This window comes from Gossypium hirsutum, chromosome A01 (assembly GCF_007990345.1).
Source record: "Gossypium hirsutum isolate 1008001.06 chromosome A01, Gossypium_hirsutum_v2.1, whole genome shotgun sequence".
NCBI lineage: Eukaryota > Viridiplantae > Streptophyta > Magnoliopsida > Malvales > Malvaceae > Gossypium > Gossypium hirsutum.
In genome coordinates, this window is record NC_053424.1 from 119,354,902 (window position 1) to 119,380,517 (window position 25,616).

The 25,616-nt window shown below is 32.0% G+C and overlaps 5 protein-coding genes across 12 annotated transcripts; 4 read left to right on the forward strand and 1 right to left on the reverse strand.

Moving 5' to 3' along the window:
* Nucleotides 1–5,093, forward strand: LOC107958063 (vacuolar cation/proton exchanger 3). 7 transcript variants are annotated; one of them, XM_041115896.1, is made up of 12 exons: nucleotides 1–421; nucleotides 1,028–1,095; nucleotides 1,211–1,239; nucleotides 1,435–1,631; nucleotides 1,713–1,925; nucleotides 2,658–2,786; nucleotides 3,182–3,298; nucleotides 3,390–3,442; nucleotides 3,637–3,754; nucleotides 4,384–4,474; nucleotides 4,555–4,619; nucleotides 4,742–5,093. In XM_041115896.1, the coding sequence occupies exons 1-11, from the start codon at nucleotides 155–157 to the stop codon at nucleotides 4,614–4,616; spliced, it is 1,344 nt and encodes a 447-aa protein (XP_040971830.1). In that variant the 5' UTR covers nucleotides 1–154; the 3' UTR covers nucleotides 4,617–4,619; nucleotides 4,742–5,093. The 7 variants fall into 7 exon arrangements, 6 of the variants coding, with proteins under 6 accessions (XP_040971830.1, XP_040971827.1, XP_016749210.1 ...); XM_041115893.1 differs by lacking the exon at nucleotides 1–421 and adding an exon at nucleotides 506–930; XM_016893720.2 differs by lacking the exon at nucleotides 1–421 and adding an exon at nucleotides 507–930 and having other exon boundaries at nucleotides 3,390–3,443; nucleotides 3,680–3,754.
* Nucleotides 5,094–6,799: 1,706 nt separating this feature from the next.
* Nucleotides 6,800–10,721, forward strand: LOC107958064 (probable envelope ADP,ATP carrier protein, chloroplastic). Its single transcript, XM_016893722.2, has 10 exons — nucleotides 6,800–7,272; nucleotides 7,732–7,788; nucleotides 7,959–8,021; nucleotides 8,133–8,189; nucleotides 8,295–8,378; nucleotides 8,668–8,736; nucleotides 8,816–8,928; nucleotides 9,010–9,179; nucleotides 9,506–9,584; nucleotides 10,351–10,721. Exons 1-10 carry the CDS (start codon nucleotides 6,934–6,936, stop codon nucleotides 10,475–10,477), a joined length of 1,158 nt encoding a protein of 385 aa, XP_016749211.1. The 5' UTR covers nucleotides 6,800–6,933; the 3' UTR covers nucleotides 10,478–10,721.
* Nucleotides 10,722–11,292: 571 nt separating this feature from the next.
* LOC107958066 (high mobility group B protein 1) lies at nucleotides 11,293–13,866 on the reverse strand. 2 transcript variants are annotated; one of them, XM_016893724.2, is made up of 8 exons: nucleotides 13,684–13,866; nucleotides 13,058–13,127; nucleotides 12,377–12,499; nucleotides 12,230–12,287; nucleotides 12,093–12,137; nucleotides 11,861–11,941; nucleotides 11,681–11,752; nucleotides 11,293–11,577 (listed from the first exon to the last, which is right to left on the reverse strand). In XM_016893724.2, exons 2-8 carry the CDS (start codon nucleotides 13,123–13,125, stop codon nucleotides 11,509–11,511), a joined length of 516 nt encoding a protein of 171 aa, XP_016749213.1. In that variant the 5' UTR covers nucleotides 13,126–13,127; nucleotides 13,684–13,866; the 3' UTR covers nucleotides 11,293–11,508. The 2 variants fall into 2 exon arrangements, with proteins under 2 accessions (XP_016749213.1, XP_016749214.1); XM_016893725.2 differs by having other exon boundaries at nucleotides 13,559–13,686.
* A 4,962-nt stretch (nucleotides 13,867–18,828) lies between these two features.
* On the forward strand, nucleotides 18,829–20,269 carry LOC107958067 (chlorophyll a-b binding protein CP29.1, chloroplastic). The gene is made up of 2 exons (NM_001327669.2): nucleotides 18,829–19,364; nucleotides 19,740–20,269. Exons 1-2 carry the CDS (start codon nucleotides 18,867–18,869, stop codon nucleotides 20,097–20,099), a joined length of 858 nt encoding a protein of 285 aa, NP_001314598.1. The 5' UTR covers nucleotides 18,829–18,866; the 3' UTR covers nucleotides 20,100–20,269.
* A 1,294-nt stretch (nucleotides 20,270–21,563) lies between these two features.
* LOC107958068 (mitochondrial inner membrane protease subunit 2) lies at nucleotides 21,564–23,987 on the forward strand. Its single transcript, XM_016893729.2, has 5 exons — nucleotides 21,564–21,855; nucleotides 22,532–22,744; nucleotides 22,824–22,896; nucleotides 23,345–23,504; nucleotides 23,584–23,987. Exons 2-5 carry the CDS (start codon nucleotides 22,579–22,581, stop codon nucleotides 23,689–23,691), a joined length of 507 nt encoding a protein of 168 aa, XP_016749218.1. The 5' UTR covers nucleotides 21,564–21,855; nucleotides 22,532–22,578; the 3' UTR covers nucleotides 23,692–23,987.
* The last annotated feature ends 1,629 nt before the right edge of the window (nucleotides 23,988–25,616 follow it).

The window sequence follows — 25,616 nt, forward strand, 5'->3', positions numbered from 1 at the left end:
TTATTTCTCGAACTCATCCCTATATATTTTTCATTCGGTTATTTTTGTCACCATCTTCGCTATTCTTCTTCTTCTTCTTTCATTCGGTTGTTTTTTGTCACCATCTTCACTACTCTTCTTCTTCTTCTTCTGCCGCTGTTTAACGTAAAAAGAAATGGCTTCTTCGAGAGAACCATGGTTACTGGAAAATGGAAACTTGAAGGGTTTAAGTAAGGAAATTCGCCATGGGAGGACTGCACATAACATGTCATCTTCTTCGTTACGTAAAAAGTCGCATTTGACCCTGGTTTCTAAGGTTCCATGTAGGAAACTTAGGCAGTTCTTGGCTAATCTACAGGAGGTCATTTTAGGGACTAAACTCTCTGTTCTTTTCCCTGCTATTCCTTTGGCCATTGTTGCTGATTGCTATGGTTTCGCAAGGGTGAGCCTTTTTTTTTTCTCTTTTCTTTTTTATGGTTTTAGTCCCTTTGGTTTTATATGTATATATATACATATATATACATATAATCTTATTTCTCGAACTCATCCCTATATATTTTTCATTCGGTTATTTTTGTCACCATCTTCGCTATTCTTCTTCTTCTTCTTTCATTCGGTTGTTTTTTGTCACCATCTTCACTACTCTTCTTCTTCTTCTTCTGCCGCTGTTTAACGTAAAAAGAAATGGCTTCTTCGAGAGAACCATGGTTACTGGAAAATGGAAACTTGAAGGGTTTAAGTAAGGAAATTCGCCATGGGAGGACTGCACATAACATGTCATCTTCTTCGTTACGTAAAAAGTCGCATTTGACCCTGGTTTCTAAGGTTCCATGTAGGAAACTTAGGCAGTTCTTGGCTAATCTACAGGAGGTCATTTTAGGGACTAAACTCTCTGTTCTTTTCCCTGCTATTCCTTTGGCCATTGTTGCTGATTGCTATGGTTTCGCAAGGGTGAGCCTTTTTTTTTTCTCTTTTCTTTTTTATGGTTTTAGTCCCTTTGTTTTGTTGAAGTTTGAGATTTAATCCCTCTACTTTGTTATTAAAACGGCCCTGGGTTTTTGCATTGAGTTTACTTGGACTCACTCCACTGGCTGAACGAGTTAGCTTTCTCACTGAGTAAGGCAGATTTTATTTATTTATGCAGATAATTCTTTTTTCTTTTTCTTTTTTAATTTTTTACATATTTTTACTTGAAGTTGACAAGTATACATTCTCTTTATGTGACTTGCAGGCAAATTGCTTATTACACTGGTCCAACAGGTAAATTATTTTATTTCAAGTTGATTATTTTATTTTTAGTTCAGATTTAAATTATTTTAAACTTCGAATTATTTCGAATTCAATTAAAATTAACTATTAAAATTAAATTAATACATAATAAATTTATATCGTAATTTAAATTATAATTAAATTCCAGCCCTGTTAAAAGGATTTTTGGATTTGTCCCTGGTGCAGTGGGAGGGCTGTTGAATGCAACCTGTGGCAATGCTACTGAGCTGATCATAGCAATATTTGCATTAAGCCAACGTAAAATAGACGTGGTTAAGTATTCCCTATTGGGTTCAGTCCTTTCAAACCTGCTTTTGGTTCTTGGGACTTCTCTCTTTTGTGGCGGCATTGCCAACCTCAGGCTGGAACAGAAATTTGATAGAGTAAGCAACCGCTTGTCAAATTCCATATTGGTAAAATTTTAGTTTTAGTCCCTTTTGTTAACACAGTGTTGAATTTGACAGAGACAAGCCGATGTGAACTCTCTCCTTCTATTGCTCGCATTATTGTGCCATTCGCTGCCGATGTTGTTTCGAATGAGTGGGGCATCCGACGCCGTCACGGTCGACCCGATACTGCAGTTGTCGAGAGCCAGCAGCATTGTGATGTTGATTGCTTATCTTTCCTACTTGATTTTCCAACTATTCACACACCGGCAATTGTTCGAAGCTCAAGAGGTAAATTCAATAGCATCTTAAACCCAGTTTCTGCAATTTGTTGGTGGTGGGTAAATGTATCAAGGATTCTCTGTATTGGAGTTAGATTGCGTTTTACCTCATTTACTAAAAATGGGTAAATTAATCCTTATACATTAATTCAAAGAGTAAATTGATCTTTTTTGTTAAAAATTTTATTATTTGTACTATTAAAAATTAGTGTAGCATAGAATAACCGGACAGTGATCGGTGGCGTGTTATGCGTACATCATGCTAACATGCAAGTATTAATTTTTAACAATAGAAATGGATTAAAATTTTAACATAATAATCAATTTACTCTTTGATTTAATTTACAGGAACTAATTTACCTATTTTTAATAAAAAAGACAAATTATAATCTGATTCACTTGTACCTCCATGGTATTTTTGCTGTTGGTGGTGAGATATATATCAAAGACGAAGCCAACGGGGGAGGCCGGGAGGGAGTGTCTTGGCCCCTTGGTTAAATGGGAAAATATTATTACTAGTCCCTATCAAGTATTGATCATTCATTTTAAGTCATTTAATCATTCAAATAAATGAAGCTTTTGTAATTTTAATTTTGGGCCCTCTTAAAATTAATTATGTAATCTAAGTCTTTTTAGAATAAAATTTTTAGCTTCCAACCCCACAAAAGTTTAGAACTTTATCTTAATCTCCTAAACAAAAACTTTGGCTTTGTTCCTATATAAACTGATGCAACTGTATCAGGAATCGGACAATGACGAAAATGGAGGAGGAGGAGAAGAAGAACCAGGATTTTGGAGTGGATTTATTTGGCTTGTTGGAATGACTGCTGCCATCTCTTTGCTCTCTGAATATGTTGTGCAAACGATTGAGGTAAATCATTTTAGATCATTTTTAGTGTTAAATGTTAGATAAAGAGTATGGCTAGCGATAGTGAAGCTAGGGTCATTAAAAGTAGATGCTCACAATATAGTGAGAAAGTTATAGTAAATGTTTAGGAGAATAATGTATTTCAACGCACTTAAACCTACATCCTTTTATATAGACAACAATGTCTATGTCAATTGAACTAAAAATTTTTTTTCATACCTTACTATTGGTTATAGACCCTTTAGAGTATAAAATATTAATTGCGCTGACCACAAATGGTACCAACTTGTTAACTTCGTATGCGTGAAATAGCGGTCCAATTAGTTTGGTTATATTTAATGAAATTTTGATTATTTTAATGCAAAATTAACTGAACTATATGATAAAATTAAATTCAGGATGCTTCAGATTCTTGGGGAATATCTGTTAGCTTCATCAGCATTATTTTGCTACCTATTGTTGGAAATGCAGCTGAACATGCAGGAGCTATCATTTTTGCTTTTAAAAACAAGCTGGTCAGCATTATTAAATACCCTTTTCTTTTTTTTTTCTTTTATCAATTACAATATGTTGACAAAATTTTATGGCATTGAAAATTAATTGCAGAATATTTCTTTAGGTGTGGCATTAGGATCTGCAACTCAGACTTCCATGTTTGTGGTAAGCCATTATATAGTATTTTAGAATGGTGAATGCAATTGATAGGTAATTTAATTTTTATATTATTAAAAAAATTAAATTAACATTTACTGTTATTTTTTATACAATAAATATTAACTATGTTAAATTAAATTTGTTTAATTTTTTTAATAGTATAAGAACTACATTGATTCGTTTTAATATTATGGTTTCCGGTCCCACTTTGTGTTATTACGGCTTGGATTATGGGTATTAAGATGGATCTTAATTTCAATCTCCTCGAAACTGGCTCTCTTGCCCTATCAATCATCGTCGTGGCCTTCACGTTACAAGTAATTAACACTTACTCATACATATGGATCAAATTCTAGCTTTGATATTTATATTATACTTAAATTTAGATTTTAATTTTTATATTTTAATTTGACATACAAAAATTTATCTATATTTATATTTTAATTAGTCAATTCTAATAGTTGCACAATTAGCTATTTTGGTTAGAATTAGGGCGAAGTCAGAAAATTTTTTTAGGGGAGCCGGATGAAATTTTAATTTTTTATAGGTTATATTTTTATAATTTGTAAATGATTAAATTGAATTTTTATAATTTTAGGGAGGGCCAAAGTGCAATTTTACCTTTATTAATTTAAAATTTTTAAAAAATTTTAAAAACCTAAATTGCAATTTTCGATTTTAAGGGGGCCGGGGCCATGCCAGTGCCCCTGGCTACGCCCCTGGTTAGAATGTTGACTAGAAATACCCTTCTCAACTTTTCATGCTGAAATGGATTTATTTTGTGTTAGAAAATAATTAACCGTGTCTACTACTTGGATTAATTGATATCGTTATAAAATTAGTGAACTAAAGTATGATATAGTGAAATATAAGGACTAAATTTGAAATTCTTGTTAAATTATGGATTAAATTGAGCTAAAATCTTGCATTATTGAACTTTTTGTAGGACGGCACTTCTCACTACATGAAAGGACTGGTTCTTCTACTGCTCTACATAGTTATTGGAGCTTGCTTTTATGTATCCAAAACACCACTGAGTAAGGATTAAAATATTAATTAATTCCCATTTCTTCTAATTACTATATATATAATAATATTTTCCCACTTTTCATCTCAGACCAATTAAGCACCATAAACTCAGGAACTAAAGCAGCCATTGATAGAATCTTCAGAGCTTGAAAAGTAAGTGTTTCTTTTAAAACAGCTTATATACATATATATACATATATATATTCACTAGATAATATTATGAAATTGTACGTATAATATTAACTGAGAGTATAAATTACTGATGAATAATGCAGGGTTTGGACGTGTTGGGGACAAAGATTTCCATGCATTTTGTTATTCTTTTGCTATGTAGTGCGTGGCCCTGTCGGAAAGCTGACAAATGAAGGTTGATATATACCATTGAAGCTTGATGAAGACAGGCTATATATGAGTACACAGTGTACTGTTTTGTCTGTGTATAGATCTATCTCAGTGTTTTGTTATTTTGTTCTTTAAGGGGGGTTTCAGTTGTGGTTTGGTTCTAAATTATGACCTTAAAGTAGTAGCAAATGATAGCTATATTGTAATGCAAGTTTGATAAATGAAATCATTGTTTGTTTGTTTGAAAAGTAAATACAATTCAAACGCAAATGATCATTAAAATAATTCTTCATGAGGAGATTTTCAATCAGTCGTGAGCTAATTCTCCTGTCTCGTATTGTCTTAATAATCTTATTTACGAGTTTATTATCTTCCCGAGAAATATGTTGAAAACTCTAGTGTCTTAAAAATTCCAATAGCTTATAAATTTTCCTGACTAAAACAGAATTGGAACCCTCGAGTAACCTATCCCGAATGATATTAACTGTTTTAAAACTTTGAGTTTGAATTAAAAATTTCTCAATAACTTAAATTCTATTTTTTTGAAAAATTATATTTGTTTCGATACAATTAATTATTCTTGACTTTTAAGATTATAAAGTTTTTATTCTTGACTTTTAGCTTAAAATTTTAATTTTTTAAAGTTATTACAACAATTTTAATACAATTAATTATTAGAAATGCGGAATCAAATTAGTAACTCAACTCTAATTAACTAGAAAAAAAATTTATATATTAGTATTGGCATTGTTGTCAACGTAGGAGGACGTAAGTTCGAATGCACTCAAACGCATTATCCATCTATTCATTTTATCTTTGATCTTTTATAAATATACATTTTTCTTAATTTTTGACATCTTAAAATATTCATGAATTTTTAATTTTTATTAAATTATTCATTTAAATTTTTTAAAGTGTTTGAATCATCTGATTATACCTTGTGATTATGTCCATGGACCATGGCTAACTTCATGTCATCAAAGGATATATAATCTCCCCTCTTTTGAGTTTTAATTTTCTTTCTTTTAGATAAATTTATAAAATTTAAATCATGTCTCTTTAAGTAGAAGATACTGTTTAAACCTCATTTGTTACATGGCAGAAAAGAAAAATCAAGCTAACAATTACAATAAATTGGGTAAAAATATCATGTATTTTATTTCTTTTACTCAAAAAATGAGTAAATTAATTATCATATTTTAGATTAAAATAGTAAATTGGTTCTGTTAAAAATTTTATCTATTTCTACTGTTAAAAATTATCACTTGTACATTAATATGAAGTATTCAAGCAGGGACAAAGTCAGAACAATTTTTTAAGGGGTCGGATGAAGTTTTAATTTTTTATAGTTTATATCTTTATAATTTGTAAATGATTAAATCAAATTTTTATAATTTTAGAGGGACCAAAGTACAATTTTATCTTTACTAATTTAAAATTTTTAAAAAAAATTAAAGACTTAAATAATAATTTTACATTTTCACCCTGTATATGAGACGATCCATATATTATTATTTAATTATTCCATTAGTCATGTTAGTTTTTAATACAATAAATAGATGAATTTGAGTTTAAAATCGTCGTCATTCTTATCACCATCATAATTCACCAATCAGAGCTTGAGTTTAAAATTCTATCCATAGGTCCGCACTCATCTGATTGTCATATATTCAATTTGAGTTAAATGTAAAATTGTCCCTTAAATTATATCAAAATTTTCATTTAGGTGTTTGTAAAAAGTAATACCTAAATTATCAATTTTATTTCATTTTACACCAAATCACGATATCAGCCAATAAGAATATGATATACGGCACAATTTTTTATTTGTTGTCATATATTTTGGGATAAAATGAGACGAAATTGATAGTGTAGGTACTATTTTTAACAAAAAAAAACTTTAGGTACTTAAGTGAGAAAATAGTATAATTTAGGGGCCAATTCGGTCGTTAAGCCATTCAATTTCAAGGGACTTAATTATAAAAGGCAAGTTTTTCAGACTTCTCATTTTTGCGCTCTTTTCCCTCTCTCTCTCAGCACTGCAACAGAAAACAACCTCTGTACTGCCTTATCCCTTCTCTACTTTCAAACAATCCTCCTAAAGTTCCCACTCTACCCTTCCGCCATGAGAGAAAACCAACCAATTTTACGCTTCGAAACCATACCTGGCCTTACCCTTTTCGACACAGCGAAGCGCGATGACTTTCTTCATCGAAACACCCGCCTCGCTTACCATCTCGATAATGGCAGTGGCAGTGCTCGTAAATTCGCTTGTATTTCGATGGCAGAAAAGAGAGAACAACGACGAGATTTCGCGCCAACTCTAACTCAGCTCCTCAACCATCCTTTGGCCGCTTTAGCTTACGTACCTAGAGACGTTGCCATTTTCGCAGCCGGCGCCGTCGCTGGTGCCGTCGCTAAAACCGTCACGGCTCCGCTTGACCGCGTCAAGCTTCTTATGCAGGTTATTAGCCTGTAGTTTTCCGTTTTTGATTTAAATTAGAGATTTAAAGATCCTACATAACAGTTTCAGTTAGTTAGTTAGTTATTGGTTGACGTAAGTGTAAATTTAGAATAAATTATCTTAATTATGGATAATTTAGCTTTTTTTGTTTGAAGAATTGATTGTGTTATTGAATTGAGAATTTTATAAAATTTTCATAACTATATGGATCCATTGTTTATTGAATTAATTTTTCATAAATTATGCTTATGGAATTCATCATGTACGATCGTATATGTGTATGGACGGCAATTTTTGATGGAGAATACTAATAGAATCAAATGATTAGATTGAGAATTTTAAATCTAAAAAGTATTTTTTTTTTGCTTTTTAATTACAAAGACTAAATTGCAAACATCATTGAAGTGCAGGGACTTGCAACATTTTTTAACCATTTCAAAATGATTTTTCTTTTGGCAGACACAAGGTGTTAGAGTTGGGCAAGAGAGTGCAAAAAAATCTATTGGTCTTATTGAGGTAAGTTTTTTGGGTTCATTTTTCTAATTCTCAGGTATCTTTGGTTATATTTCTGCATGTTCTATCTTTACTGGAATTGGTAATTATATGTTTGTTGAAATTCAGCTGATTAAGGTAGTTTTATTGGGTTGTATTTTAAATGTTGGTGACTGATTGGGAGTAAATTGCAGGCGATTGTATCGATTGGGAAGGATGATGGAATTAAAGGGTACTGGAAGGGCAATCTTCCTCAGGTTCTTTGTAGTTTTTACTTCCACTCTTTATTTTGGGATTAGATTTCGATAATGTAATTGTGATGGTTTACTGAGCTGCTGTTGACATTGATTTAGTATTAAATGGTTCAGGTGATAAGAGTTGTACCTTACAGTGCAGTCCAGCTCTTTGCTTATGAAACTTATAAGGTAATAAAAGAATATGCATAATGTAATCTTAGAATTGTATTGATGCTTATTGCGTGTCCCTTGATGGAGTTAGTCGTTTGATTTCTAGTTCCTATTGAATTCTAGAAACTTTTCACGGGAAAAGATGGCGAGCTATCTGTTCTCGGAAGACTTGCTGCTGGAGCTTGTGCTGGCATGACATCTACATTTGTAAGTGATTCAATAATCAAGTCTTCTTATATTATTGTTTAGTGTAAGTTTTCCTATTATGCTTCTTGCTTTTGGCTATTGACAATAAATGGGAAAAGCAGAAAGGGTCTTGTGTTTCAGGGAGAAAATTTATCTGCAATTCAAATATATCCATGACCGGTTAAATTTGGTTTTTGGAATTCTCTTTTAATCATTTTTGTCCATGAATCCTTTTTTTTCTCATTGATTGCTCAGTGTGTTTTACAAATTTCAGTCTTTCACAGTTGCACTTCTTTGTTCTTACGTATAGATTACATATCCATTAGATGTCCTGAGATTACGTTTGGCTGTCGAACCTGGGTATCGGAAAATGTCTGAGGTATATACTTAACTCTCTCATTGTTACCACATGAAGATGACAACTTTTTGGAAGATAAACCGTAATTTGTTTCTTCCAGGTTGCATTGACCATGTTGCGAGAGGAAGGTTTTGGATCCTTTTATTATGGTCTTGTACCTTCTCTAATTGGCATAGCTCCTTATATAGCTGTGAACTTTTGCATATTTGACCTGTGAGTCCCAATGACACTTAGTAATACATCATATGAGAACCCGAACATAAATTTGTCTTAAAATTCTTGTTTTTATAACAGTGTAAAGAGAGCTTTGCCTGAGAAATATCGCCAAAAGACTCAAGCATCTCTACTGACAGCTGTAGTGTCAGCTGCTGCAGCCACCTTAACCTGCTATCCTTTAGACACAGTGAGAAGACAAATGCAAATGAGGGGTACACCATACAAATCAGTCATGGATGCCATTCCAGGTAAGTCGATGATAGTACTTTTACTGCCATGACTGATAACAAAGTCGATATAAAATGTATGTACAAAAACTCAGCTGCATTTGGCATTTATGACCAGAGTATTGCGTGGTTTTTCTTCTTGAGTGCCATATAGAGCTACATTGACTTAGAATATTAGAAATCAACTATTGTTGTTAATGTTCCAACCATCAGTGTTTATTGTAGTCCATAATACTATCAAATTAATGTTTCCTTTACTCAATTGTTAGGGAGGGAAAGTGGGTAAAAACTTGCAGGCTAGTTGGTTTCACACTTTCACTAACCATACTATATTCTTGCTTGTGTAGGTATTATCGAACGCGATGGAGTGGGTGGCTTGTATAGGGGTTTTGTTCCGAATGCATTGAAAAACCTTCCAAATAGCAGGTTCACTTCCATTCCTTCCCCTTATTTTTGAAACAAGACGATGTTTGCACCATACTCACATTGTTCAGTTTAGAGTAGAATTTCTTGAGACCTTAGTCATTTTATTCAGTCAATTTCCAATGCTGATAATGCCTTGTGTGAAAACTTGCACGATTTTGCTTGTGGATTGTGGACTTGGTTTATCTAAGACCTATGTAGGAAATAGAACCCAGCTAGCTAACATATAAGTGATTTCGATAGTCAATGTCATTATCATTGCAGATATATTGCTCCATTTGGAAACAATTTGGGTCTAATTATGGTTTTAGTTCCTCTACTATGCTGAAACTGAGAATTTAGTCCCTTTAGTTTGGCATAAGTTGATCCCATTACTTTTATATTATTAGTAGGTCCAAAGTGATAACACCATTAGTTACTATCTTTAAAGGAATGACATGGACATGTTTTGCTATTGTTTGAGTATACAGTCAATGTTACATGAAAATCCAGTCAATTATGTTAAATTAATAATAAATTTACATGTCAACCAATTGCTTTAGATTGTTTTTAAAAAAATTGCATAATCACTTTAACGATAACAACTAACGGCTTTATCAGTTTGAACCTACTAATAGTATTATAAAAGTAGAGGGACCAGATTAATCCCATGTTTTAGTACAGTAAAGGGACTAAAACCACAATTAAACCAACAAATGATCATGAAGTTCAAGTTGGATTAACCTGAGACATATTTTGTTAATTAATTGTTACTCTGTTTAAACTGCAGCATTAGGCTTACAACCTTTGACATTGTCAAACGTCTAATTGCGGCTAGTGAGAAACAATTTGAGAAAATGGTGGATGAAAATCGCCAGAAAGCAAAGCAGGAAACAGATGTTGAGCAATCATCCTGATAGTATGCAAACTCATCTCATTTTTACTCTTCTTTTTGCTATCCAATTTTTGTGCAAGAGCTTACCTATTATTTCTGAGAAATTACGTTTCACTTAGATCATCTATATGCTAGTGAGAATTGAAAGCTGCCATTCCTTTTTAGGTGTAATTGCAATTTAAGTTTCACCGTACTGATACGTAAATTTGTGTTTGTATTAGCAGATAACTCTGTGTGATTTGCACTAGAAAAATTTTGGCCCATCAGATGATTCATGTCATGTTTATGTATTTTTACTAAATTTTAACAAATTTAAAACTCCAAAATTAGTTTTAAAATTCGACTCAAAGCTAATCACGTGCTTTAAAAGTCGAAATTCCAAGTTTATCTCAGAGGATCTTTCTCGAACGATACATGCTTCAACGTATTGATCGTAACTTAAGTTACAGAAAATCGATTGAGGCGATTCAAAATACGTTTTGAAAGAGATTCAAGCCGAAAAAGACCACTTTCCCGAACTCCAAACCAGATCAAACACAAAATCATATCGAAATATCAAAATGTGATCACCAATACACATGACTTCAGCACGCATTAGTCGTGTTAGTCTTTTAATCATTTTTTTTTATGTATCACGTAATCATTTTGCCTGCACTATTGTTGTAAATAGAGATAACAGCAAGTGAAATATCTACAAATTTATAAACATAAAAATAAGCAAAATCTATTTTAAAAATTGAATTAACTAAATTGTTTATAGATATCCGAATCTTATAAATATTGGGAAAAAAAAAGTTCATTTTGAGCAATAACTATAACCAAGGATAAACAAATTGGTGAAAACTAAAAACAAGGTATGTTAGTTTTTAACTAAAACATGTAGCTTAATGTTAGAAATATAAACTGGATCAAAGCAATAAAGATAGTAAAGCATCACTATACTATAGATATTTCAGAGAGGTAACATATTTCACCTATACGCATGACCAAACAAAACCTAACATCTTTCTGCACTGTTAAAAACTATTTTATATCCAAATCCTCCATTCACTTTCAATCCTCCTCTTCTTCATCATCTTCTTCTTCCTCATCATCGTCCTCGTGTTTCAGATGTTGTCCTTTCTGAAAGAGTAAAGCATCATAAATATAAAATAGAAAAACAACATAAACAAATTTGGACCTGATCACAGGTCGAGTAAAGTCCTAATGATTAAAATGAAATTACCTCTTCACTAGCCTCATCCTCTTCATCCTCCTCACCCTCGTGATCATCTCCGATGCCATTACCAGAATTTTCCTACAAATTATGATTGTCAAAATAAAAATTGGGGGGGGGGGGGTTAAAGTAGCTAAGTCAAGCAAATTATTACAAGAAATAAAAGAAATAACCTTGAACTTCGTTTACCTGTTTTTTGTTGTAGGCTTTCATTTGTTTTTCATACTCAACCTTCCTTTGTCCAGATTTGACCTCATAAGGGGCTTTTTCCTTTATAAATACAAGCATTAAAATCATAATGATAATGCATATGCATAAATTCAAAACAGTAAGCCACACAGAATTTCTGTCATTCAAAAATCAATGCCCACCAAAAACTAGAACACATTGCTATCCATATAAAAAGATTTCCAGCACTTACTTCCTCAGACATGGATTTCCACATCTCTCCCGCAGCTTTACCAACCTTCAAGCAAAGAAGTTCAAAGAAACAACCCCCAAAGTCATTTACAAAACATGCATCCAATATCATGCTCAAAGGGGTAGTAATTCACTTACAGCTGATACAGCCTTCACATTAGGATTTTCCTTCTTGAAAGTACCCCTAAATTCCTCACTGGCATTTCAACCAAAAAAAAAAACACAATAAAAATCACAACTCTCAAAAGTCATTCATATTTATACCTCAAAGTTCAAGATACATACAGAAACACAAAGAACGCACTAGGAGGCCTCTTTGGTTTGTTTGGATCTTTCTTAGCCCTTTTTTCCTTCTTGGCTCTTCGTATGGTACTTTTATCCACAGCAGCCTTTCGTTTCCCAATCTTTCTAAAAGAAAAATACCCATAATCAATCACTTGAGTACCATTGTACCCAATGCATGGACTCTTTCATATTTAAACATTCATCAAGTATCAGTAAAATTCAATGATTTAGCATTCACCGCCCAACACATTAGCTTGGACTAAGGGTGTGTAAAAGTTGGTTCAAACCGACGTAACCAACGGCGTTCGGTCAAACCTCTTATGATGGTTAAGGCGATTTTGTAAGCTGTTAACATAAATTATGTCAATTGATCATCGATTATAAGATATATATAATTATAGTATATAAAATTTCAACCAAAATTCAAATACAACCTAATTTGGTTTAATCGACTTAACCGACGGTTTGATTAGGGTAGTTAAGACCTAAATCCATCTATTAGTCGGTTATATAATGATATTGATTGGTGAAGTCAATTTTTTTAATTAAACCAACTTAACCAAACCGATTGGTCTCCCCTAAACTCGAAAGCACAGCAAAAAGCAAATTCTCACCAAAAAAAAAATGGAAAAAACTAGTCTATTTTTAAGCAAACAAAAGAACAGAACCAAGTCAATTAACCTATCATCAGCAGGCTTCAAGGCCTCGCCCGTGTTCTTCTTGGCAGCCTTGCTTCTAGCTCCCGTCATTTCTTCAGTAAACCAAACAAATAAAAAACATATATATCAATAATCATTTACAAAAACACGCTAGGAAAATTAAAATTTCGATTAAGGAAAATAGCAAAGTGAAATCAAGAAAATAATTGAAATGTTTCGTAATGACTAGCTACTAGTCAAGCAAATTCAACTTGAAATCAATCACAGCTTAAAAATTACATGAAAATAACAACTTAATTATTATTTTAAAAAAATCGCTTAAATAATCCAATTAAATTATTATCTCCTGATTAAAAAAAATATCATTCTTCTATGAAACAGGGAAACGAAGCAAAAAGAGAGTTACGATCTTCCAAAATTTCATTTCCAATGAAGTTGAACTAAATTTAGTTACTTAATTCACAATTCTACATATCTTTTAAGCATAAACAAAAAAAATTCATATATCTATATATAAACTTACAGTGTAAGCGAGCAAACAGAGGTTACAGAGCAAATAACATCTGATTAAGATATACAATTAAACAAACAAAAAAAGCAAATAAGAACAAATAAGGAATCGGATCCAGAAAAAGAAAACAACACTACCTTATAAAAGAAAATAACCAATTGGCGATGCTTTTGAGAGAAAAAAACAAAGCGAACAAAAAACCACAGCATGCAGAGTTTTTAAAAAGAATAGTATCGAAGACCAGAGAAAAAAGAAAAAAACTGAAAAACAAGAAAGTGGGGGCAGATGGCGGTGAAAATCTTGATATAGCCGGTTTACTTGTTTTAGGGCTTAAGTACAGGCCTATTTGTGGATCGGTGGTGAGATCAGCTCGATTGACCCGATTAATTTAAGTCTTTTTTGGACTAGATTTGAATATGGATCGAGCTCGATAGTCTTGACCCAAATTAGATTGGTTTTAGATAATGTTTTTTTATGTTTGATTCAGTTTGGATATGATTTAAATAAAAAAATATTTTTAAAATTTAAATATAAAAATATAAAAAAATATAAAATATATTTTTAATATTTTATTAATTTTTACCAATAAAATTATGTTTTTAAAAGGGTCAAGCCTGTAATGCCCTCGTACCCAAGACCATCGCCGGAGTCAAGCACGAAGTGTTACTAAACTTAATTCATCAATTAAACAACTTAAACAACTTATTACCAACCATGCATGACAACCAAGCATATGCACATCACCAATATCAAACATAACATAAATAGCTAGATTTATAAGTCAGAATCATTAGCTCACTAAAGACCAATATATTTGGCCAAATAATAATAACATATGTTATAAAATTAGGTCCCTATACATGCCACTCACTTGATAAATCTAGCATATGTGTTTATACTGTCAAGGTGTTGGCTTGATAGTGTAATGCTGCCTCCGACGGTCTCCAACCCTGAACTAACCTGACAACACTAAAAGAAATGGAAATGAGGGGGTAAGCTTTATGCTTAGTAAGCTCACATGAAATAATAATAAACAATTTACTAACATGCTTCCCACAATAAAACTAACTCATTTGTACATTTACACATGTTATGGTTAAGTTGTTTTCTTGAGTAATAGTCACTAAATCATTTATATTTAGAGTTAAGAAACTCCAAATTAAGATCCGTAAATTTTCCCAAAAACTAGACTCATATATCTTTCCACCATAAAATTTTCAGAATTTTTAGTCCAGCCAATAAGTACAGTTTATTATTCAAAATCTCCCCTGTTTTTCTGTTTAACAGCTTCGACCTTTCTTCACTAAAACTTATTTATCTCATAGTACAAAACTCGGATGATGTTCTCGTTTGTTTTTATTAAAAGTAGACTCATCCAAGATTCTAGGCATATAAATTACACCCCAAAATTATTTTTATATAATTTTTAACAATTTTTCCAAGTCAGAACAGGGGATCTCGAATTCATTCAAACACTGTCTCACAAGAATTCAAATATCACATAATATGGAATTCTTTTGCTTCCCCTGTTTCTTTTATGTGAAAATAGACTCAATAAAATTTAATTACATATTTATTTGAAATTTAATTCAACTTACACAATTTTTGGTAAATTTTCAAATTCATGCACTGTTGCTGTCCAACACTGTTTTACTACTAAAGTTCACTTTTGCACAATTTCACTTAATCTCTTCCATTTTACCGAGGTTCGCTCAAATATCGAGCATGTTGCTCATAAATTCAAATAAACATATACTTGCACTTGTTCATCACATAATCACTTTCACATTTATTTTCACTTAATTGATTTCCCGTTGAACTCATCGGAATAATAACAGATACACAATTGCCTGCACATTTTCTCATTTCCACACTTGTAGCCGAAGCTATCTGGTACGCATAGTAGCCTGCACTTAGTACTACACATGCGACCAATTATCCGGTACACGTAGTAGCCTGCATTTAGTACTACACACGTGACCTAACCATCTGATACACGTAGTAGCCTGCACTTAGTACTACACACGTGATCGAAGTTATCAGGTACGCATAGTAGCCTGCACTTAGTACTACACATGCGGCCAATTATCTAGTACACGTAGTAGCCTGTACTTAGTACTACACACGTGACCTCACAATAGCTCATTAGTATCGTTTCTATTCCGAAGGTTCAACTGGGAAATTCCTCACTTTTCAACATTTTACTAAATTGTCCGTAATCAATTTAAATTCATAATTTACATCAAATAATCATTTGATAGGCAGCCACATTTCATATGATATCAAAATATATTAACATAAAAAAGAATCGATAGATTATTTATATACGAACTTACTCGAAGTGTCGATCTCACTATCCATAGTACCAATTGTCCATTCATAGTATAATAAGACACAACTCAAATAGAAAATCAGCTTTTAAGAATTTACATAACATAAATCACATATTTCATATATCACTTGTTATGTATCATCATTTTCTTGCACTTCATGTACCATTCTTTCTTGTCATATTTCCACATCATAAACACCATTCATCAACTTTTCCAATATATTAAATCATACAATATATGCAATAATAGTAAGAAATATAATTCAAACATAACATTGCATTATTATTATCATACGAACTTACCTCGATACAAAATATTAGCAATCGGGCCTATTCCTTGTAAACTTTGTTTTTCCCTCGATCACGACTTGAATCTTGTTTCTCTTGATTATTGAGCTTGGAAAGCTTGAAAACCCTAGCCATGGCTTCCCCCATGCTAATTTTGGCCTCCATATGGAGAAGATGACCATTCTGTGTTATTTTTCCCATTTTATTTCATTTAATATACAAATGACCAAAATGCCATTACTACTAAACTTTCAAAAAAATTCTATCCATGTCCAATTTTTGTCCACAAACTTCAAAATGGTCTAATTACCATTTAAGGACATTTGATTTAAAAACTCATAACAATTAAACACTTCTAACATGTAAAACTCAACTTTTTCACTTTTTACAATTTAGTCCTTTTGACCAAATTGAGTGCCCAAACGTCGAAATTTTTGAACGAAATTTTCATGAAATCATTCCGTGAAATTCTCGTTGAATTTGTGGTCCTGAAACCACTGTTTCAACTAAGCCCAAAATCAGGATGTTAGAAAGCCGGCTTGAAAATAAGCTTAGGCTTGATTTTTTTTTTTTGAAATTGAGCTATAGCTCAACCTGGCTCAGCCATGAACAACTCTAGTTTGGACTAAACCTATTTATGAGCCGAGTTATCCGTTCAGGCTAGAAAGTTTATCTAAAATTTGAGAGGGTTTAGGCAAAAAAATTAGGCCTGAAAAATGGACTTGGGCAAAAAAATTAGGCCGGTTTAAAAATACGGGTTGGACTTGTGCTTGAACATTCAAGCCTGATCTCGGCCCGTTTAGAACACATTAAAAAAATAAACTTATATTAAATATATAATACTACTCCAATGTAAATATTAAAATAATGTTAATATAAAATTATTAAATATTAAAATAATATAATATAAATATTTTAAAAATTTTAAAATAATATGGGCGAGCCTAAAATGAGGTTGGATTAGTCTCTTACAAATATGAACGGGTTTGGGCAAAATTTTAGGCCCATATTTTGAGTCAGACCATGCTTGGGTAAGTAGAAAATATGTTCATATCATGCTTAGACCCTGCCCGAGTCGGCCATGAGCACATCTAGTTTGGACAAAGAACAATCTATTTATCTTATTAGGGCTTAAGTTTTAGGTTTATTTTAGTAGTTTAATTTATTTCAAATCAAGTCGAGATAAAATATTTTTTTATTTTGGTTTAAATCGAATAATTTTAAGAATATCTTATTTAAATTTGATTATAAAAATATAAATATTAATATAAGTTTATATTTTCAATATTTTAATTTTTTAAAAGATTAAAAACTATAATTTGAGTTAATTAGATCAATTAGGCTGTTCGGCTACCTAACCCAGCCATTGAACACTTTTATTTGAAAATTATATAAATTAATCGTTAATCCATTGATAATGTATGAATTTATGATAAATTACTCTCGGATGAAAATTAAATTAACTAATTCAAGAATATACGAGATGTATTTGAAGTGTACTTAATAAAATAGTGTTAAAAGAACATTATCTTTAAATTAAATAATTTAACTCGTCTTGACTTCGAATTTTATCGAAATTAATGTGATTACTAATTCAAGAGTATCATATAAAAAATATATTTAAATTTAATTAATTTATTGCTGCGTTTATATTAAATGTAAATAATGTAATACTTTTTACATTGTGGAATTTTATGTATTGACTATACTTAACATACATATACATACACATGATAAGATGGTATATATGGAAATGACTTATATTTTGGTGAAATTTAAAATTAAACCCTCTTACTTTTTCAATTTAGAAATTTTAATCCGATTATTAATGTTATTTATATTTATTTTTACAATAACAGTAATTTATAAAAAAAATTGTACATGACATTTAACTATTTCTATATAAAATATTCTTTATTTTCTATCATTATTTTAAGATATTCAAAGAGATCAAGGGATTCCTCATCCAATCAGCATCAACCACGTGAAAAGAAAAATCAAGGAAAAACATAAAAGGTTTAATTTCGCCCTCAATCACCATACTCTTCAAAGTTTTGAAATTTAATCCTTTTACTTTTGTTTTCAAGAATTTAATCTACTTATTTGATTAAAAATTAAAGTCCAATAAATAATACTATTAATGGTATTCAATTGGATTTGAATATGTAGGACTTTAATAACTTAAAATTGTTGATGTAGATAATAATTATATTTATTTTTAATTTTTTAAAATTTATTAATGATGTGTCTTAATATAATTGAATGATAATGTATAAATTTATACTCTATCAATGCAGAAATACTAACACTAATTTAATGAAATCAAATTAATAGTATTTTCAATTAGATTTTAAAATTTAAATAAATAAAAATATTAAATTTGAGGAATTAAATTCATAAGGACTAAATTTTAAAAGTCTGAAATATATAGGGACGTAGAACTACAAACTTATTGGTGACAACAAGCAGTCAAATTTCAAGGGACCCCTACAGCCAACAGATAAGGCTAAGATAAGGCCTATACTTTCTCGACCGTCAGTTAGATACGCTTTCTTCATCCAGCGGTCACAGTATCCCTTCATGGATAAAATCTCAATAACTCCATATTCCACTTTCATTATTAATAACATCACTTGTTAAAAGAATTAAAAAAACAAAAAAACATCACCACCACCAACATAGTCCAACATTTTCATAACAATGGCTGCAGTCACAAACGCCGCTGCTACATCCTCCTTCATGGGGACACGCTTCCCCGACGTCTACACAAGTTCAGGGAGATTCGTCGCCAGGTTTGGTTTTGGCGGCAAAAAAGCAGCTCCCAAGAAAGCCTCGAAACAAACCTCCGACCGCCCTCTATGGTACCCAGGAGCGGTGGCTCCTGATTGGCTCGATGGAAGCTTGGTGGGTGATTACGGGTTCGACCCGTTCGGGTTAGGGAAACCAGCGGAGTACTTGCAATATGATTTGGATTCTTTGGACCAGAACCTGGCTAAGAATATGGCTGGTGAGATCATTGGAACTAGGACCGAAGTTGCCGACGTGAAGGCGACGCCGTTTCAGCCTTACAGCGAGGTTTTTGGTCTACAGAGGTTTAGGGAGTGTGAATTGATCCATGGACGGTGGGCCATGTTGGCTACGCTTGGTGCACTTACCGTTGAATGGCTCACTGGTGTTACATGGCAAGATGCTGGCAAGGTTAGTCTTTCAGTTTAATTAAAAAAATTAAATATAATTTATTTGATTAATTTCATATTTTAATCAACTAATCCATGTACCAACATCTTAATGATTTAATTATAATTTAATTCCTAATTTATAGGTTATATATTTTGATTATATCTGTGTTTTTTAACACAATGTTTAGAATTACTTTTATCCCTCTAGCTTCAACGCACTTCAACTTAGTCTTTCTCTATTGATAACAATACTCATGTCAATCGAATTAACATTTAATCGATTTTTTATTATTATAAAAATAAAGGATCAAATTATGTTTATTAAGGAGAAAAAAACTATAATTAAATCATTTATATAACTACATATGTTTTAACCGTCATTTGGTTTTTTCAGGTTGAGTTAGTTGAGGGTTCATCGTATCTCGGCCAGCCCCTTCCCTTCTCGATGACAACATTGATTTGGATAGAAGTATTGGTGATCGGATTCATCGAGTTCCAAAGGAACGCCGAGCTTGACCCTGAGAAGAGGTTGTACCCCGGAGGAAAGTACTTTGATCCTCTTGGCCTAGCCGCCGACCCGGAGAAGAAAGCAACTCTACAATTGGCTGAGATCAAGCATGCTCGCCTTGCCATGGTTGCTTTCTTGGGGTTTGCTGTCCAAGCTGCTGCAACAGGCAAAGGTCCTCTCAACAATTGGGCTACTCACTTGAGTGACCCCCTTCATACTACCATTATTGACACTTTCACCTCTTAAAAAAAGCCATATTCCTTTGCTTTTATGTAGATTTTGCTCAATGTACTATTATGTTAACATTGTTAAGAAAAACTTGGGTATGTTAATAGGTATCTGATCGGTTTAGATGTGGTTGGTATGATAATTTATTTTTATTATTTACGTATTATAAAATGTTAACAATATTTTATATTAAAATTTAATTTAATTTAAAAAAATATTATTTAATTTGGACTCAAGCTACAAACCAATTCAAAAAAATTATTTTGTGTACAAGTTCCATCCATGGAGAGTTTGATATGTTAATTAAAATTACAACAAATCGGTCCAAACTTGCAAATAATTAGTGAAGTATTTTCATACTCAAACTTGAATAGTTTAATCAAGGTTTTTAACTTTTATATATATAAGATTAAATTGCTTTAACTTATGACTAAATTAATTTTTCTATTATAAATTGTTGGATAAAACACGTGAACGAATAAAATATATAAATATAAATAGACAATTATTTATATATAAAATAAAATATAAATAGAATAATTCATATTTAAATTCTCAAATATGTAAACCTAATAAAAATAGTAAGAAAAGTTGAAATAGAAAATAAGAGAAAAGATTTACTAAATGTTGAGGCTTGTTTAATATAGTTTCCTTAAGACGGATTCAGCCGCTCCTAAGGTACTTAAAGAAATGTTGGTCAAATGTCTCCTAGGATACAATAACATAATGATCAAAGCAATATCACCTCTACAGCGATCAACGAACAAATGTTGCATTTTTCTATTATCGGAACGTTGAAAAATATGAATAGGAAAAGAAGAGTTTTGAGAGCAAAAGAAATTCAGTGTAAAAGACTATGCGTGTAGGAAAAATTATTCAAAATTTATAGCCTTTTATAGGCATTTAGTATGGTGAGATATTAATATTAACCCCTTGAACTTTTGTTGCTGACATAAAAATATCTCTTCGGATACAACCTATAGGGGCTTGCCCTATTAATTAATAAATAAATAAATGCACTCGTAGGCCTAACCAATCTGGATATTTCGCATCACCCATGTTGTGCGGATGCGCCCTAACCCTTATGGTTTGGATCTACAACCCTACACGTGAGGCAAGGTTCCAATCTTAATTATTTAATTTCCTTTTAAGAGGGTTCTTATATATAAACACATTTCACACTTAGTATTTAACTAATGTGAGATATAAGCTTTTTTTTTCCTTAACAAATATTTCCAAGTAGCTTAATTTAAGCATCAATTTCTCATTCATCACTCAACCATTTTGAACATATGATATATCGTTATAAAGGTCTCACGGAGTATAATATAAAACTATAATTTTATGATTCAACTCTCCACCTTTACCTATTGAGAATATGCCTCAAAGTTCCCATAAAATGCAATATTTCCAACATAAATGCAAATAATTTGAAAAATGACTATTTATTATGTTGTGAAGGGATCATTTTGTAACTTTTTTAAATTGAGTAATCAAAACGTAAATTTACTAATAGTTTAGTAACTTTAAGTGTAGTTTTCCGAAAAAAATTTAACCTTAAAAAGAAACCAATTTAGCCCAACCCAACTCATTGTGGAGCCTGTACTATTACTGACAAAGGCTAATTTTGCCTTTTTAGCAATTTTCAACGTGAAAACTGCTGCAAACTACATGCTTGCTGACAGCCGCTAGGAAAATAATAACCAAAATAAGCTAAAACCCAGGGACTTGTGCTTGCTTTTACTATTACCTTACTGATTCTCTTGCTCTCTGGGTAATTCAATTCATCCTTTTGATGTTTCTCATTGTCCTTACCTCCCAGCAAGTGCTTTAATGGTTCACCTTTATATTCAGCTTCCACTGCACATAACTTGTTCGATGTTTTTCCTGATCGAACTATTGACATTTCTGAAACTTGTTAATCCATGATATATGGTCTGATCATGCGTATTTCGTTGTTTAATTGTTTGCCCGTGTCGTCGTTTTCAAAATCTAGGTAGTTCTGTGATACCCATTTGTCGATTTTGTAACATGTAATTCACTGTCAGTTTGGGCGGAAGTTATTTACATTAACCGAGATTAACTTTCAGCTCATGTAGAATAGATATTGTAGCTCTCGGCATCTATGTTTATAGTTCTCCTTTACTTTTGAAAATAAGATGTTCGATGTTTGGCTTTTGCCTAATCAAACTATTGGGCATTTCTTAAACGTGGTAATCCATGGTATACGGTCTGATCGTGTCTATTTTTGTTGTTTAATTGTTTGTTCGTGTTGTCATTTTCAAGTTTTAAGGAGTTTCTAGGATATCCATATGTCATTTTGCATTCATTGGCAACTTGGATGGAATTTTTTTTTGCATTAACCAAGATTAACTTTCGGTCAATCTAGAGAAAATATTGTATTTTGTTCCAATTTCTGTTTTTGGTTTTGATGTCAATTGTGAATGCAGATGGTTCCATTTTAGCCCGGGATTCGTCTGTTGTTGGAAACTTGGACATGGGAACCCCTAGTGTTTTATGGAATGTTGCAAAGAAGTGTTTCACGGTTGGGGTTATCTCACTTACAGTTTCAGATCTATTTTCCAGTATTGTCCCGGTCCGGGGTGCCTCAATGTCTCCCACATTTAATCCTAAAACCAATTCCTTGCTTGAGTCATTAAGTGGTATTACATTGAGCAGAGTTGAGGGAAATGTTTTGCTTCACTCTTGATTGTAAGTGGCTGATCCTTTCTTTGGCTGCAGATGATCGTGTTCTGGTCGAGAAGTTGTGCCTTAGCAATTACAAATTTTCACACGGTGACGTGATAGTTTTCTGGTAATTTTTTCATTGATATAGATTGTATAGAATAATATCTTTGCTCTTGATTTCTTATTAAATACTGGCACCTCTTGATGGAGCAACCTTTGGGGTTGGCTTTTCATTTTTGGTTTCTTCATGCCAACGTTATATATAACCATTAACTACTTCCGAGTTTGGAACGGAGTTATCGAACTATTGTTCATTATGGACCAGCTCTAGTATTTCTTCTTGTAGGCAAGGAGACGCTCTAGAAATTGACAGTATAAACAATCACATTTTCATGAGTCTCTTTGGCATGACCTTGATAACACCTTTGGTTTTTCTGTTAATGAAATGATACTTAATCTGGTTTCAGGCATTTTTGTTGCTCTATAAGTATTTTGCCCAAGTATTGATTCGATGTTTTGATGCATGCGATTCTGTTCCTGAAATCCAATGCTGCTTTCTTTGTATGCTTTTGCAGCTCTCCAGATAATCATAAGGAGAAACATATAAAGCGAATTGTTGGCTTGCCAGGTGATTGGGTTGGGACTATTTACGACGTGGTGCATATTCCAGAAGGACATTGTTGGGTCGAGGGAGACAACTTGGCTTCCAGCTTAGACTCGAGGTCTTTTGGCCCTGTAAGTTGGTTCCACCATGGTTGCATTCCTTAATATTACCGCCTGAACTCCTTTAACTCGAACAGGCTATCATTTGCAGGTTCCTTTGGGTTTGGTTAAAGGAAGGGTCACCCATATTTTGTGGCCTCCAAATCGAGTAAGCAGCGTCGAGAGAAAAACTTCTCGAAACAGAGTTTCGCCCTCCTAATTACATCTGAATTCTGAACCGCTGTTCCCTTCTTTTTCGTTGGATTTACGGTTTCTTTTTACCCTCATTTTAAGCAGTTGTCAAATGCCATGGCAGAGTTCTTCATGGGCAACTAATACATTTGTTTCCATTGATATAATTAACAACATTTCAGAATGTCCAATTGTTAAATTCAATTAGTTTGTAGCATATTCTCTGTCTGTTTGTAGTCTTCAAGCTAGTTGGATTTCCATCAAGGATGAGTGTCACAAACCTGTATCCTAACACGCAAATCAAAATTGTTCTCTTTTGGTACTCACAAGTCTCTAAAGGATTTGTCTCCTTTAGATGTACTTACACGTATTCAAACTCAGATTCTCGTATACAAAGAAATATATTTTACAAAACAAATACCAATTGATCAAACGACATGGTCCAATGAGTTGGGCTGGTCGTGATGATGGGATTACTTTTGTTCTTGTAAATTGAACCGAAACGTCTTCAAGTTCTATAATCCCATAGCGAATTTCCAAAGATCTAGCTGAGAGCAAACATGCTCTATTACTCAAAGTTTATAGCCATAAGGGCTAAAAATACCATGAAGATTTTTATATTAAGAGTCAGATTGTATTTTAATTTTTATACATTAGATTAAAGAGTAAATTAATCATTTCTACTTATACTTCATGTTAAGGTACAAGAATCGGTTTTTAATAGTAAAAATGGATGAAATTTTTAATAAAATAATATATTTGCCATTTAATCTAACGCATAGAAATTAATTTGCATATTTTTTAAATAAAGAAAACAAATTGTAATTTGACCCCTAATACAATGATACCGTTGCTCATTCATGGTTCCTTTTCAATTATTTAATGACATTTCAATAAAATTTTTCATGTCATTAATATATAATTTTGGTAATTTTTGTACCATAAACTTCGAACATCGAACTCAAAACCCAAAATCTTGAACTCAAAACCTCGAACCTCGAATCCCAAACTTAAATATTGAACCCTAAACCTGAAACCTCAAACTCCAACCCTTGAACTCATGGTTCAAGGTTTAAGGTTTAAGGTCGAGATTTAGGAAAAAAATTACCAAATTTATGTATCAATGATATTTAAATTTTTTTTGCTGAAATGTCATTAAATAATTAGAAATAAACCGTGAATAATGTGGTGAAAAGAATCCATCAAATAATTTCTCTCACTACTAATTTATAAATTTATATTATTAATACATCAAATACAAATATTTTTCAATAACATAAATGTATACATTAATAATGCATCAAATGCAATCTCTTTTCAACAATATAGACAACTCAGAAGAAGCTTATTCTAATTGCAAAACTCAAAAAAAGAAGTTTGCATATATATATACCTATATATATATATAAGTTGGAAGTGGAATGACCACCACAAAAATTATAAAGAAAAATATAGTTACCAGTTGAGTAGGCAATTCAATGTTGCAACTTGCAACTAAAAATTTTAAGGTTGAAAAGAAAAGAAATGATGGTTGTTTCATCACATGGTTTGCCTTTTCAACTCCTTTTCCATTGAAATTTCAAACTATATTACCAAAACCAGTTGAAATTTTTATGTACAAAATCATACTAAACAGTTTCAATTAGGGAATTCAACCCAAAGAATCACTGTAAGAAGAAAAGGAAAGGGTAAAAAAATATATTTTAAAAACCGAACAACTGATTGAATCGTTCAAACCATCGATTTTTATTCAATTAGTTCCATCGTCGGTAGTAAATAAATAATTTAAAAAATTATAAATATTAATATACCATTTGGTACTCAAGTTTGACATTTTGGGTTCAGTCTAGTACTTGTATTTGATAAAAGCTATGTCTTTTGATGCCCAAAAGTAATATTGTTAAATTTTTAGTGTTTAATTCGGGTTCTACGGTTGATTTGATGAAAGTTAAT

Bases quoted from the DNA above. Each gene is read 5' to 3' on its own strand.
- LOC107958066 (XM_016893724.2), bottom strand. From the start codon at position 13,125: ATGACGGGAGCTAGAAGCAAGGCTGCCAAGAAGAACACGGGCGAGGCC. The intron at 11,942-12,092 runs GTAAGTGCTGGA...GTATTTATAAAG, and splicing joins GGAAATCCATGTCTGAGGAA to GAAAAAGCCCCTTATGAGGT. The intron at 11,578-11,680 runs GTAATTTCATTT...TTACTCTTTCAG, and splicing joins AGGATGAGGCTAGTGAAGAG to AAAGGACAACATCTGAAACA.
- LOC107958064 (XM_016893722.2), top strand. From the start codon at position 6,934: ATGAGAGAAAACCAACCAATTTTACGCTTCGAAACCATACCTGGCCTT. The intron at 8,190-8,294 runs GTAATAAAAGAA...ATTGAATTCTAG, and splicing joins TTGCTTATGAAACTTATAAG to AAACTTTTCACGGGAAAAGA. The intron at 9,585-10,350 runs GTTCACTTCCAT...TTTAAACTGCAG, and splicing joins AAAAACCTTCCAAATAGCAG to CATTAGGCTTACAACCTTTG.
- LOC107958068 (XM_016893729.2), top strand. From the start codon at position 22,579: ATGGGAACCCCTAGTGTTTTATGGAATGTTGCAAAGAAGTGTTTCACG. The intron at 22,745-22,823 runs GTATTACATTGA...CTTTGGCTGCAG, and splicing joins CTTGCTTGAGTCATTAAGTG to ATGATCGTGTTCTGGTCGAG. The intron at 23,505-23,583 runs GTAAGTTGGTTC...TATCATTTGCAG, and splicing joins ACTCGAGGTCTTTTGGCCCT to GTTCCTTTGGGTTTGGTTAA.
- LOC107958063 (XM_041115896.1), top strand. From the start codon at position 155: ATGGCTTCTTCGAGAGAACCATGGTTACTGGAAAATGGAAACTTGAAG. The intron at 2,787-3,181 runs GTAAATCATTTT...AATTAAATTCAG, and splicing joins ATGTTGTGCAAACGATTGAG to GATGCTTCAGATTCTTGGGG. The intron at 3,755-4,383 runs GTAATTAACACT...AACTTTTTGTAG, and splicing joins TCGTGGCCTTCACGTTACAA to GACGGCACTTCTCACTACAT.
- LOC107958067 (NM_001327669.2), top strand. From the start codon at position 18,867: ATGGCTGCAGTCACAAACGCCGCTGCTACATCCTCCTTCATGGGGACA. The intron at 19,365-19,739 runs GTTAGTCTTTCA...TGGTTTTTTCAG, and splicing joins CATGGCAAGATGCTGGCAAG to GTTGAGTTAGTTGAGGGTTC.